Source organism: Saccoglossus kowalevskii, chromosome 3, assembly GCF_978046115.1.
Source record: "Saccoglossus kowalevskii chromosome 3, keSacKowa6.1, whole genome shotgun sequence".
NCBI classification, from domain to species: Eukaryota; Metazoa; Hemichordata; class Enteropneusta; family Harrimaniidae; genus Saccoglossus; species Saccoglossus kowalevskii.
The window spans coordinates 23,261,490-23,277,557 of NC_140643.1; the positions used below are offsets into that span (position 1 = coordinate 23,261,490).

The 16,068-nt window shown below is 32.5% G+C and overlaps 1 protein-coding gene across 1 annotated transcript in view; it reads left to right on the forward strand.

Moving 5' to 3' along the window:
- LOC102806866 (uncharacterized) overlaps positions 1-6,695 on the forward strand; it is a 51,543-nt gene extending 44,848 nt beyond the window's left edge. Inside the window, exons 13-15 of the mRNA XM_085496919.1 lie at positions 584-694; positions 3,240-3,290; positions 3,567-6,695. Of these exons, the coding sequence (XP_085353045.1) occupies positions 584-694; positions 3,240-3,290; positions 3,567-4,762 (1,358 nt within the window). The 3' untranslated portion in view covers positions 4,763-6,695. The remainder of the gene's footprint in view (positions 1-583; positions 695-3,239; positions 3,291-3,566) is intronic.
- Positions 6,696-16,068: the final 9,373 nt, after the last annotated feature.

Below are 16,068 nucleotides of genomic sequence, written 5' to 3' on the forward strand. Positions count from 1 at the left end.
ATTCTGTTCTAAATATTTAGGATTTCGGCACTCCCATGTTGTATCCTTGGAAGGAAAAGGTGTATAATAATAAGGTTATTACGAAGTATGAACTCAAACAGTACGCCGCACATCGACCTCCGCTGCGCGTTGGTTGATACTCCAGCTGTACTGTCTCCGTGCGTACTTTGAGGTATCCTTGTAATAACCTCATATTCTGTTTAAAGTAAAATCATATTGTGTACAATTGTTTTGAGCTCTGATTTCCGAAGGGACCATTCAATATAACTATAACCAGACTTGCTTTATGATGGAAAATAACAAAAAAATAAAATTATTACTCAGTATCTTCGTAAACATGGTTGTATCTTGAAATCTTTGGTTTTAAAAACTGTAAGATGTTCTTTTCTTGTTCACAATTAACTGTAATATCTGAATGTGAAATCCCAGTTCATGTGTATAGTAAAATAACAATTTACACTGAAATAACGCCTTCAAAAAAATGTACCATTTCTGGTAGCATTTTAGTAGCCTTGTATATCACTTTCTAACAGTCTTTATAAAATGTGATTTCACTCTGTATTCTTTACTGTTTATTATTCAGGCATCACGATTGGGTCGATTATTGCAATGGTTGTTGGTATATTACTTGGAGTAATCTTAATAATATTTGCTATTGCATATCTTGGATATTGGAAATCCACAACTAGGAAAGGTAAGTTCAGTTTTCTCTTTAGGTTTTGTCTGACTGTACTATGTAGATTTAGCATCCTGAATTATTGACTAGCAAACAGACTTCTCTCATACTTTCCCGCACACATATGTCGATGGTGAATATATAATTTCTGTATATTTGTCAGACAATAACCTTATGTAAATTAATCAGTGTGAGCTCAATATTTCTAAATATAGTTGCTTTGAAATTTGAGTATTCAATATTGAATGCTAATATATTTTTATCAGAGAATGGAGAGAAAAGTCCTTTCAACAATTATTCAGAAAATAATATGCAAGAAAATCCTGGGATGAACGGTAAACTCTTACCTGGTTTAAGTTTATTCATCATTGGTGTGATCCTGTACAGTCAAACCTCACTAGTATTTTATTGAAAGTAAATTACATAAATTGAAGTCAACAAAGGCATATTTGTAATTATAAATATATTACTTATAAAACCCAACAACTTTCATTTATAAAATCTGTGTCTTATTTAAAGCTACATGTAAGTGAGATGGTTGGATTGTCTTAATAAATGCACACCTCCATTCGGACATTGGTAGGGTATATCTTTTATGTACCTTGGATGGACCTACCGGAATATTATAGATTTAAATATTTTGTGACGATATCATCAATTCTGTAAATTTTCTGTAATATTTCAGAAAATGAAAATTCTTTTTGACTTCTTCTTGAAAACTTCCACTCTGATTGGTTTGATATTTAGTATGTGTATCGTGGGTGGATCTTTATTTGATTAAATCATTTCGTGACATTAGGATTCTCTACTAATTCATAGGCATGTCCTATGACAATGCCAAGGTTATTTGTTTCTCCATTATGAAGTTTATGCAAGACTGTGCTCTACTGAAACATTGTGACTGTCGGATCACTTTAGTTTAGATTAATGAAATTTTAGAATAATAGTTTTACAAAATCACCCCATTCATTTTGTTGGCACATATACAAGAATTGTGGCTAAATCGAAGAATTTCCATTAGGGAATCCCTGTTGAAGTTGTTCAGGAAGAGCATATGGTCAAACAGGACTTCATGATCAAGTTGTTTGTATTAAAAATACATGACATTGTTTTTTGATAATCACAATAGATATTTCCTGTATCCTTCGTCAAACAAATTTCAAGGAACTTTGTACATGTGTAATTCACTGAAGTGTACATTCATTCAGGTTATAAACTATGCAGGATATTAGACGAGTTTCAAGTTATAGCGCCAACAGTTGGTTTTCTTGCAAGAATGGAAGGGGACGGGTTTGCTTTCTGATGAGCTATTGAATCAAGCACACTCTCTATGCAGATGACATTTTTACACCAGAGCGCTCAAGTTTTTAAGATAACAGAGGAATTCAAAACTTGTGTATTAACTAATTTCCATTCAAATTTGCCAATTTCAAACCTTTTCAGTTGTATCTGAAGAAAAAATGATTTCCATTACTCTTGATATACAGATTCTCTGGGATATTTCAAAGACTTGATTAGTTTGTTTTCAGTTGCAATATGTGCATATTAATTATCTAATTACCATAAATTCACCTATTTTAGCTGTTTCATATATATTTTCAAAATTCATTAACTTTCAATGAAACTTGGTCTGTAAGTGCTGTAGGGGGTAATCCACTTGCATGATGACATTAAATACAATAATTAATAAAATTAATGGAAGAAAATGCCCTGCAGAAAATTTCATTCCTGAAATCTGTATATCTCTGTAATTTGACTGTTTGGATTGTCATTACTGCTCAAACATGGAATAAAATGTACATATATCTGTACAGTAAATCTTATTTTAGGTTGGGATATCACATAATGGCAAATTATAACTGTGCAGTTATAAGCACAGTATTTTAATTCCAATATGAAGGAGGTTTGACTGTTTGACCATCATGTCTTTCATCAATAAAAAAAATCTGTTTTGCAATGATTTTGTTTTCATTTGAAAAGCGTTTCAGCTACATAGTAAAATAAATCTTTTACATACTTGTTATCATTTCATGTGTTTTTGCCCTTATTTTGTGGTAATGTGAAATTAAGTTTTTGTGAGCACTAAATTACGTTTTTTTTTAAGTTTACTTTAATTTGACGGATTACAGTGGTGTAAATGTAATCTCATCGTGAACATCTATCATATTTTGATTTTTTTCATTTATATATTTAAATGTAAATAATTTACTTTTACTGTTCCCTGTCTAGCATAACTGAGCAGGAATAAAGTATATTAAGAGGATAAGTTACACAGAAATATTGTCCATATTTTGAATAAAATCATTTTCCAACTTTCATATACATGTATTTCCAATGCAATCTAACATTACAAGATGCTGCATCCTCTGCGTATAAACCATTTGATCTATTAGACTCGCATCTTCCAATAGAAGCACTTGCAACCAAATATCACATTTGTTGTATACTAAATCATTACAAAAATCATTAAAATATTAATTATTTTGACCATTGAAATGAATGAATTTAATAAATATAATATTAGGAATGTATAGATTTTATTCACATTATAATCTTTTTTCAGGTATCATCTCCGGATCTGAACTCAATTTAACTGGTATAGTGGTAGCAAGAGGTATAGTTAAGATTTTTCTTTATGTAAAAACTAGAAATTTTTCATGTGCTCGTTATTTATAAATAAATATAAATTAAAACCTGAAAAAAGCATGTTAAAATTTGTTTTTAAATCGTATTAAGAAAGTTTTATGAATTCATCTCTCAAAAAATTGAGTTGACATAATGTCAATGTTATTTTTTCACTTGAACTTAAAGTTTATTGAGGGTCTAAATGTTTTTTGTCTGTCACTTTGACACACCAACATCTTGACCACATTCAATTCTCTTACTTCAGATGAACCCCAAAATCCCAAGGTACTCGTCCTTTATACTGCAGACTGCGAGTTGCACAACCGACTTATCCATGAATTTGCATTGTTTCTGAGGGATCAGTTTGGATGCATTGTAAAATGTAAACTCTGGGATACAGCTGCTGTTGCAAACTCTGTGAGTGATTGGATATTCGAGGCACTGAGAGAGGTTGATAAAGTTGTTGTGGTGGCCTCGACTGGAACTCTGAAAGTATGGGAAGAAAGGGATACTGTTCAAGAAATTGGAAACGTAGCTAACAGTATATTTAAAAATGTAATGGTGATTATTTCCAATGATCTTCGTGAGCAGCAAAGATGCAATAAATTTGCAAGCGTTTATTTCCAAATTCATCCATATTCTGAACACAGGGACATTCCTGATCCATTGAAGCATGTTGGTAAATGCTTCAAACTTTCTGGACCTGGTTGGAAGGAGATGAAGGATCTTTATCTGTTTCTGTGTGATTTGTCTGAGGCTTCTTCAACTGGTGGCTATCGGACAATTGAAAATAGGTGCAGTTCTGAGGAAGGAAGGAAATTTCGTGGTACTTTAGCAAAAATGAAAGAGTATGTTCTCTCAAATCCAGACTGGTATGAACAATGCCAACAAGAAGACAACAGTCTGGAAACTGTATTCCCAATATCAAGTCCTTTCGAATATATCCCTGCTCATTATGAGAGTTTAACAGAATTATCAAATGAAGAAGAAGAAGATCCGGATAGTAAATATCAACAACTCCAGTTCGAAACTTGTATGCTAGGATCAGGACCAAAATCAGCAGAATCAGGGAACACTTTCCATTCATATCACACAGATGATCCCATGGAAGAGTCTGCTGGCACTTATCAACAACATGGTATGATGATTCAGTCCAAAGGAGAGTCGCATCCACCTTACCTGACAGGTCATCATGTGGAACCAACAGTACTTAGTACACCTTGTGAAGATGACAATGACAGCAATTTTTCTTCTGACTTTGCATTGAGACAGAATATGGCCAATAGTCCAACAGATAACCACAGTGAACATTCTGATTACTCCTCACAAAATGCAAATGCTTCGAGTGAGAGCAATAGACAATCATCATCATCAACATCGTCATCTGGGTTAGGAGAAGAACTGAATGATGTGAATTGCAACAAAAAACTACAGGATGTTGAGAAACCTATTTTTGTTTAGGAGTACATGTTAGTTCACATGGAGATGACAGATATTTCTATTTACAGTGGTACAATGTAGTTGGTTTTTAAACATACACTCTAAAGATCTGTGTTTTAGAGGAGGAAAAATGACGGAATATCTCGTACATATATCTCGCTACTGACTTTATATCCAGTATGAGTGACTGTAGGTGATTTGAGGCACAACTGAAAATGTTGTGGCCATTGATCTCCTGCATTTCTTTCATATAATGTGAATTTTGTTTATCAAAAGTATCAATTTACAATTTTCTGATGCATAATCAAGCGCCAGTAAATGAACATAAGTACATCTTATGTGATGTGTCCTATCGGCTTAGAGGGCACACTTTATATCATCCTGGATTGGGTTCCGTCCATTGCCTTTTTTTTTTCCAGAAAAATTGATGAGAATTAAAATGATTCAGAAAAACGCGCATTTCCCCTGGGGTTGGTTGTGCAGCGTAGGGATGGGAGGGGGGGGGGGGTTTGGAGGTTGAGGTGGGGGGTGTTTATGGGTGGTCTGATTTGTTATTGATGTTTATATCAACATTAAATGTGACTTAAATTACATATTTGTACTATGAAAAAAAGACCTGAAAAGGTGGCGACATGTGTTCAAATCAATCATGTACTATTCGTAATGCATTTGAACCAAAACAAATTGTGACCCCCCCCCTTAAACTGGTATTTATTAGGTTTAACCCATGTATCTCCCCAGGGTGGGTGTCTTTATTTGTTATCGTAATCAATGTAACTTAAATTAAAATAATTGTTCTAATTAGGACATGTACATGTATATTTAATAACAAAAAACAAGAAACCAAGTCAGCATTTTCTCTTGAGTACAAATGAACCAATTACTGCGCATATACATTTATGACCATTTCTAACAAGAATATATGAATAAAATTGATACAGTATTTAAATTGCAAAAAAAACTATGCAAGATTTTTATTTTGATAAATAAATCAAAAATGTCTAAGCACATTGAGCCATTCCAGTTTATATCTGCACCCCCCTGTTGATGTGGTTCGATTTCCAGCACTGTATGATGGGGAAAATACCCCGGAATTCCAACTGTATATGGAGAAACAGAATCTTGAAATCCAGATGAGTATGGAAAAAGTTATGGCTGCTAAATAAGATATGGCTTAGTTTATCTCGCCACATGTCGGTTGATGAGGTTGGATTTCCAACAGTATGACTAAAAAAACTTTGAATTCTGACTGTATATGGTAAAAAAATTGGGCCAGTATGAAATAGTTATTACTGAAATTAGATAAGGATGGTGGCACGAATGAACTCAACACCGTGAATCAGGACTAGTTTGAATTTCCATTATCAAATATAAAATTTTGAACTTGGTAAATTAGCATATGATGAGAGTTATATTTAGAAATCCTACTCTGTATGGTGGCACAAAGGAACTCATCAACACCATAAGTAGGGACTATAGTTTTGGATTTCCATTACTGTATGGTGAATGGTGATTTGGAAATAAAACTTTGTATGACTTATACACCCATGGAAATTATACCCTGTATGAAGTAAACACACAAGCTCATCAACAGGGGGGTGCAGATATAAACTGGAATGGCCCATTTTGTAAATATGCTGAATATCTGTGCATGTAATATTATGTTGCAATTAAATTTAAAATTAAATTATAATAAGTTACTTTGTGTCTAGAATGTATCAATCATTATTTGCAAAGCATATTTTTGTAAACATAGATATTACTCCAAGGTAATGTTTTTTACATTTGCAGTACAAATGATATTAATTATATATATATATATATTCAGCCATGTCTTTTATTGAAACTGGTGATATCATTTGGTAATAATTTCTCTATTGATCACCAATGAGTGTTTTTTTTCTATGATTCTTGAAAATAAAGACCTCACCAATTGTGAAATAGTAACATTGAATTATATTGGCTTGGTGTTGTTCATTAATTATGCCTGAATGATATTGCGTAGTCACAGTGGTTGGTTGAGCCTCAGACTACTAATAACAACAGACTTGCAATGCCTATTGTTTAAGGTGTTAATCGGATTAATTGTATGTGTGCCATGCTCAGTAGTATTGACAGACACCGTTGAAGTTTACCGAACACCGGATATTCTGCATACTTCGCGCTTCTTTGGAAATTGCGTATTCCTTCGTAAAACGAATCGGCCTTTTTTAAAACAATGGGAGATGCGTTCTGGACATTTTGACCTTTGCAGCTGTGTAAGATATTTTAAGAATCAACCACCATTTTGGCGAGTTACAAGTAACTGAATGTCTTAGTATATACCTCAAATAGTTCTTGAATATATAATGAGCAACTTTGATTTTGCGGAAAGCTTCTGACATTTTTTCGGGAAGGACATATCGCTGCGTTTTGAGCGATCATACCACTTAGGGCGTTAATATTTTTGTTTTTGTGTTCAGGGGTGCTGAAACATGGGATAGCTGATGTCATATACATGATATGTTCCAGCGTATCAGCATAAGCTGGTTATCGGTAAAAAACTGGGGGTGTGTTATTTTTGTTGCGTTCAACTTCATACGATGTATCGCGGTAGTTGATTGGAATATGAATAGATCTCGTGTTATTTTATCTAAGGATGATCTTGTTGTTCTGCAATGTTTACTAAATATGATAAGAACTAATAACCTAAACAAACGTGTCACGAATTGCTTCAATAGAAAACGCTAAGTTGCCAGTCTGTTGTATTAGTTGTCTGAAGTTGAGCTTGTTAATTCAAATATATTCAAATACAACATACTTTATAGGGTAGGTTTATCAGAACCAAAACAAAATACACTGTACTTAAAATTCATTTGTCAGTTTGACTATTCCAAGTCAACAAATTTACAGTCAGTACCTGACTATGATTATGTATACACTCACTGTAGTGTTTTCATGCGTTTATTTGTATACATGTGTTGTGGGCTCTGAAAGATCCTGAATGTGCCATTGATTCTTGACCAACATTGTATCCACTGTGCAGTTAATATAATTCAAATGCTAAGTTACAGCACCCAACAGAATTAATAAACATGCCCCACTATCTTGTCTGTTCCCTTGTCACATAAATCCCCTATAACATAGTCTTTGGTTTTGTCAATTGTTGTATTCACCTGTGTGAGCTGGGGCTCATAGTAGCTCTATAAAAAGTGGTTACTACAGGTATGTAAAATTCATAATTTGAATGACCTGCATATATATAATTGGAACTGAATAAAAGTCATAATTCTACCTTGTGTATATAGTTCCAAGCTCGTATTATTCCTATGCAATTTTAATAAATATATTTATATGTGTATATAGAGTAAGTGTAATGACTTTTGCTCTGTGGTTTGAAAGGTCACCCCTAAACTTAACACCTGTTGAGTTTTTGACAGGCAAGATAGGACACTGATGAATTTATGATATCGGTTGCCATCTTCAGCTGATATTTCAGTTCTCATTTATGGTGTTGATGCATTATTTCATTAAAGGGCATGTGAACACTCAAGGAGATTATATTGGTTTACACACCATTAATACCAGCATCGGTCAACCCACTATATACATAGGTTGATGCGAGGGAGATAATGTGCAAATAAAAGTAGGAGAATAGATAAATTCCTGATACAGTGCAGTCTTAGCATTGCAACCACCCTAGTGTTCACATACCAATCCAAAAACCCCATTAGAAAATAGAATTTGTAAACAATGCCCATTACAGGAAGTTGAAGACGAATTACACTTTCTTTTAGTTTGCCCACAATATCAAACAGATAGAAATGATTTTATTTCCAATATTTTATTCCCCAAAGAAATCATTACCAACCTGCAAAAATTCACATATTTAATGAAAAGTAATGACAGAAATATAATAAAACTTTTAGGGGAATTTTTACATAAATCATTCATTTTAAGAAATGAGCTTTCTTTAGATAAAATATCTTGACTCTTTTTTTTCTATTTTTTACGTTATCATACTTTGATATTATTTTAATCACTTGTATATTTATTGCTGTAAACCAATAGAACATTTGTACTTCTAAGGATGCAATAAATTTATTATTATTATTACTGTGGAGTAAACACTTGATGTATAACATGCAAGGATTAATGGGTCTTTGATTCAGCTGAATTTCCAACATTGTAAAAGTAGACATTTTGCAACCAGTGCTTGCGTACGGCACCAAATCACCTAGCTTCACTTCACGGCATGAGCACACCATTTGCTTAGTTTGAAATGTTGGTTCTTCAGGGAAGAATGCTGATTTTTGCTGAAATGATGCTGAAATCTTGATTACTTTGTGTATAAACTCATTGTTGGGCTCTTTGAGGCTAAAATAACAAAACAAAGTGGCCTAAAGCTGTGTTTGTACTGTATTTGGCTTGCCTGTGATATCGATACAAATTTATTTGCATGTACAATACAAAGGGTCAAATGGAGTTCAATAACACAAGTACAATATCAAAAAATAATTTTAGTGCTCGACGCCAGGTTATAATTATTACCATACTCGACCGTGTTAGCACCCATGCCCGGTCAAGCGCCCACCCGCAACTTTTGCACAATTTTTATATTCGGGGTCACATTCGGCAAAGCGCCCACCTCTTCAAAATGCCACTAATTTAAAATTTGGTCTTTGATCATTGCTTAACGAATACTGGTAATCGTTTTTATATCATGATAAAGCGGTATATTCCACGATGTTTTGTTATTTTGACTATTACAATATAATTTTGTTGAACACAAATATAAAAAAATTGCTTAAATGATCTTGATAGTTTGCTCAACAGTGCTGATATTAGTTGTGCACATTTTGTAGGTGAATTTTGGTAATAAAAAAAGTTATTTTTAACTTCTTTATTAAAATGGCTAGCCTGATATCTTTAATAATGTATGTATAGGTTCATTGTGAATTGAATTTTGTGACAATGACTCATAGTATGTTTGGGTAAAAAAAGTTGCTCTATGTGATTTTTGTGATACATCTGTTGAGTAAGGCGTTTTTTCCCCTGTGATGTTCTTGAGAATATTTAATCTACTGCTGTAATGTAATTTCTATTTGTTTATTTAAACTTTGTATACAGAAAGAATAAAATAAGGCGGTTCACTGTAATTTTCAATAATCTCATAAAATAATATCTGAGATTTTCATTGGATAACAAATATTTTGAATAATGAAAATATATTTTTCATTGTACCATTTTTAGATGTTTTTTTCTGAATAGAAAATTGCAGGAGGAGGTAGAAGGCTTTAATAGGGATGCCATCCTAATATACCTGGTCACATGACATAAATATAAAATTCAATACCTTACAAGTGTTGTATGTGAATATATTCATTTCATTATTAGTTTGACATTCTGTGTTAAAAAAAAAAAACACTTTTAGCGATTTCAGGCAAGACTGAGATTGGCTTAAATCTTGCTACTTCATAGTGCAAAGGTCATCCAAGTCATTATTGACACAAATGATTTTCTATACATCCAACGAAGACGCTGGATGCATGGTTTTTTGCTGTTGACAACAGTTGTACTTCTAATATATATGGTTTTTATAATTGTCACCTATATATCAACCTTAAGCCATGATAAGTTTTAGCAACCTGATGTTTATTTCTGTATTGAGCCTCTTGGCATCAACGTCAACTGATGAATCAGTGTCATGTGCTTCACACTCTACTTGTATCATGAACAAACAACACGAATGTTCTCAAATGGTAAGTTGTACGTAATCCTTGTTAATACATAGCTTTTGTCAGCAGACATGTGTATCTAAATTTCCGACATGCAAGATGAAATACAAATGCCCCATTATACTAATCAGTTTGAAAACTAATAATTTATTATTATTATTTATTATTTCTATTGTGCTACCGGTAGTTTGTTCTAGTCGAGTATAGGTGTTTTGATTCACATTGTTGATTGCTGTGCAACTTCCAGTAAGTTTGTACATGTATAGAGTACTTGTCGTATTTGTTTTTGTAATAAAAGTGCATTAAACTTTAGTTCTGACCCACTTTTAGTGGTGTTGTAATGGGGGGAAAAGATTTTTATGGGAGGGTTTACTAGATTTCTTTTAATATTGAGTTATAAAATTATATATTTTTTTTTTCATTTTGTGTAATTTAATAATGCAAGCTTTTTCTTGTCAAATATATATAAGATTTTTTTAAATCTTCCCTTTTTTGAGAAACTAGATCCCTGCTCTTTTAGATGCAGTTGAATGGCCTACGAGTACAGTCAGTGTTGACAAGAAGTACCTTCCATACCATGTAATAAAGCTAGGCTTTGTATTTTATGAACAGTTTGAGTGAATATTTACTTGGTGGATGATACGACTATTAAAATCCCTTGAAATTTTTTACTGTTATATTACTTTAGTCAAGGATTTATTACAATTGTATCAGGTATTTGCAGTACTCTCAGTGCAACAAAGGTATTTTTATATTAATATTTTTAAATTTGCACAATTCAAACTGAAACGAGAGGTCTCTGTTGGCTGATTGAATAACATTAGAATGTTTTAAAATGACATTTCACACTGTGCTTGTTGATTGGCTGGGCTGGTTTGATTTGAACTTGATAAATTAATCTTGCATTAAAGTAATACCTTTGTTGCACCAAGAGTAATGACCCCCTTAAGGTATAGTGTCATGTAGGAATGATGTCTAGTATTTAGTAACTAACAAAAAATGTGTCAAGGTTTTCCCCCTCCATAAAATGTTTTCTTGTGGTTGCAATAACTCTAGCAAATCTAATATTTATACCAATTTATAAAATATTGATAAATTTCAATATACATGATATGGTTGAAAAATATGTATTTTAGTTATTCAAAGCAGATCTGATTTCAGAAAACATGAGCTCATTGGAGTTGTTAATACTGCATTAAGGTGTTGTGTTTTTATATGACTGCTCTAACACTGCTCCAACCATCCCCAAATGCTATATAATGATATATATATATATATATATATAGGGGAACTCAACAGCCTGCCATACATTGTCTGTACCAAACTATATGAGCCGTACCAGGGGGTCATAAAAAATGAGGCAGAATGGCATCCATACTCATTACCATACACCCACTGCTCGTATGGCATTCATAACAAAATTACTGAAACCAAATGATTTGCCAAAACACTGCCTAAAAAGTAAAGAATCATAATGGTTTTATAGCAGCTGTAACAACTGCCTGCCAGTACAGAGTTTATAACCATTTAAGTTACAGAATCTGTACTAACTCGTCATACAGAGTTTGTGCCAATTGAGATGTGCCACTAAACAAAATTCCTTTTTTTTTTAGCTCTGCAATTGTCTTTGACAAGCGGAGCTTATCATATAAGTCTGTCGTCGTCCAGTGTCCGTCAAACGTTTAATTTTTCAACTTCTTGAAAACTAGAAGTCTGCTTTGATAGTTGGTGTATATGTACCTCGGGTAGACCTCCCTCAGATTTGGTCATTTCATGATATGTTCAATTATACATATAAGTACCTCAGGTGATCCGATCTCAGATTCGTTTATTTTGTAGTATTTTAAATTCTATAATTGAAATGTGCATTGCTAACAGTGGAGAGGATGCTTGTATAAGCATAACCAGTCTGAAAAATTCCTATATTTTAGCTTTCAGAGATTGGAGGCAAGAAAATTCTAAGGGGGAGGGTGCCTTTGAAAAACATTGCCTGGGAGTCTTTACAAGCGTTTGCATTTTTCAGAAGAATATTCTGACAACTATTTTGATCATTTCACAGCAAAAGGTTAAATGTAATATTTCATGTATTAATAGCACAGTAAATACCTTCCAAAACTTATAAGAGTTTAATTTCCTTCCAATAATGGAAAAATTCTAATTATTAATCAGTGAATTTAGTGATATTAACTGCTCGTAAGGTAATAAATATTGCCAATATTGAAATTAAATTGCAGTTATCTATGATATGTCTTTCTTGTAATACCCAAATGTCATCTTTGGTAGCTATGGCAATTGTATATATATTATAGTAAATTTTGTATTTACATTTTTTTTATCTACAAGTTAAAGTGTGCATACAATGTCAATTGTTTTCTGGTTTTTATATGCACATATTAACACTTCTAAAGTCAAATATTTTCACTTTATTACAAAATGTTTCTATTTTTTTCAAAATGTCAATACAGAACTGTAGTCAATGCAAAATACTGTGGAATACTTTATTTTCGCTGGAATTAATTTTCGCTGAAAAGGCTTTTTGGGCATTTTGTATGGAATTTATTTTCACTATTTATTGAGGAGTTTAATGTGAAATATAGGAAAAAAAAGTATATTTGCTGGATTTTATTTTGACGGAATCATCCCTTCAGCGAAAATGAATTCTAAGCGAAAATAAAGTATTCTACAGTACATCCGTTTGATTATTATTATTGAAGGTTAGTGAAAAATTTGCAAAATGTTGCACAAAATTTTTGGTGGGGAAACTAGCATCCAAAGCAAACAAATATGGTTGCAACAATTTTTTTTTCTATCAAAAAAAAAAAAAGTCAGGTTGGACCATGAAGCCAGTAAAATATTCCTTGTATTTCATTTTATAGCTACATTCATTTTTTGATTATCGTTCACAAGTCTTGTGTAATTCTGCTCAACATTTATGAATATATGGTATCCTACTGAATTTATGGAGTTTTAATTTATTTTAAAAATCTATAATCAGACAATTTAGATTAATAGCAAGAAAAATATTTTAAATAAAAAATTAAAACACAAAGCAGCAATAACTAGTGATCTTTTTTTTTATGATTTTATTTTGAATAAAACATTTCCTGTGTCAATTTGTAACAGCCATTGCTGAAATGTGAATACTGAAATTATAGCATGTACACTACTGTAGAACCATTTATTTTCATTGACATTTAATTTCACTATTTTGAGCATGCACTTTATCTGTGCTTTAATTTCACATACTTTTTAAGGAAACAACAAGTTTTATTGTTATTTTACGTGTTCACGTAGTCATAATTTTACTTATCAGCAAATAAAGGAAAATAAAAAATCCAGTGGATACTTAATGCATTTGCAGTATATACTGTCATTGTGCATTAGGTCACTTGTAAGTTGAAAACAATGGCCGCAGGTTTGAATCCAGATTGCCAGAAGGCGCCATCTTATTGAAATCTGGTTTTGTCAAGCAAACATCATGGATTTTGTTACAAGATGACAACTTTATCAGCTAGGACCTGGGTGAAATATTAAATAGGTCGCCATCTTGAGAGGTTAAGCCTAAATCTCACTGATTTATCATGTATGTGACGCTTCTGGTAATGGTGTGCATTGTCTGTCATAAGGGGTCAACCATGATTTGTTTAAAAAAAACAACATGTTTCAAGCTAAACACTGAGACAAAATATGCAACATGTTTCAGGGAAAAGATATTGTCACATTCAAGAAAATGCACTGTTAAGCCACTCTTCCAGCCACCCCCGGGATTTCAAATGTTTGACCCCTAAGTTCTCGATTCCAAAAAATGGTGACTACTCAACTCTTCACATTGCATTTTATGTTATATTAGCCTTGTGTTGGGTGACTTGGCCCATGTAATTGTGTCTAAAACAATATTTCGGTAAAATTTAATGATCAAAATCACAGCTATTGTCAGTTTAATGTCACAATAATCTAAAAATATACCAGGGTTGCATGGATTCATCGTTAAAATAAAACGAAAATAAAACATTTTTTTCAAAATTTATTATCTGTAGCCATTAGTTCAAAATTTAAAAAAAAAATGTATAAAAAAGAGCAAAATATTGCACCAAGATTTTGGCAGAATAATTGTGATCATTGTATTTCATTTTTTCAACAGAACTCTGCTGGTGATATGCTACATTGTAGTATTTCCCATGGTGAGTATTTGGAATACATTTTCTGAAATATTTTGGAGGACAACACCAATAATGAAAGTATGGTTTTGAAATAAAGATAAAAAGTGCAGTGGAACAGAAACAATTTATTTAATTTGGTACATACACACAATGAGATGGCAGACGTTAATGCACATCATTGTATTAGAAACAGAAATTTATGTTTTAGGTTCTATTTGTCCGTGAATTTATGTGGCTATTTTTTGTTTTGTTTCACATATTGTAGGTAAATTTTAACAGATTTAGTTTGAATATGATACATAAGCAAGAGATACTGTGTTGCATGTTCATAGTACTCTCTCAACATTTTATTATAATGCACATTTTTCATAGCTCATCCATTCAAAAAAAAAATACTCAGGGACCATGTCCTTGACGATGATTTGTGTTTTTCAGATTGAATTTGAAATGCCTGACTGGTGGCCATTTTGTTTTAAGGAATGATGTTTTAAGGATCCATATCTTGACATTTTTTGACAAGTCACAATCAAACTTCAATCACATCATGTTACACAAAAGGAATTCTGTATTTCCTACATCTGTTTGATAATCTGGTATAAAATTTCTGAATTTTATATAAATTTTCAATTTGGATGAAAAACAATACATTCCATTGTTACACTTGAATATTCACTTGAGTGTGGTTGTCTGTTAGCAAAATAAAGCAGAAACAAAACCCAGTGAATAAATAAGCTTCTATGCGGTGCATCAACTGAAAGATTGTTCATTACATACATACTGTAAAACAAATTACAATTTTCCATATTAAGAATGTAAATATTGGTATTCTTTAAAATTATCAGAAATTACCCCTCTATTTACTAATATTAATGTTTGGTTTATCTTTTATGGCTGTGCATACAGGGGCTGATATGTGTGCAGGTAATCTGTTTCCTCCAGTGAAGTGGTATGATATTCCAGATAAGCCACATGATGTGAATATTGTTAATTACCAATCTTATTTTAATTGTTCTGACAACACCATTGATGTGTATCCAGGTATAAACATAACTTGGAGTCTAAATCTCAAAAAGAGTAAGTGTTTCTGTTAGAAATGCATCCCTAATAGGTGATTTTCCGTTCAACTGCGAGATCTCGCGAGTTGCATGAAAGACGCGCGTCGAACGTCTGCCACAAAAATCGAACAATTTGATTTTGAACTCGAATTTCTTTATTTTGTAGCTCACATTGACCGGCCGATCTTCGACAGAGGAATATTGCTTTTGAATACCCTTACTTAATCGAAAATGTCTATCATCAAATGTGTACAGCACATTATTAAGCATGGAAATATCCCCAAAATACTTTCGCGTTTGTTGAATCCCCCGCGATGTTTGACGCAATACGACGCTATGACCTTTGTTTGTCCTGTTTTTACGCTCGAATTCACGCATAACGCGTGATTCTCGCA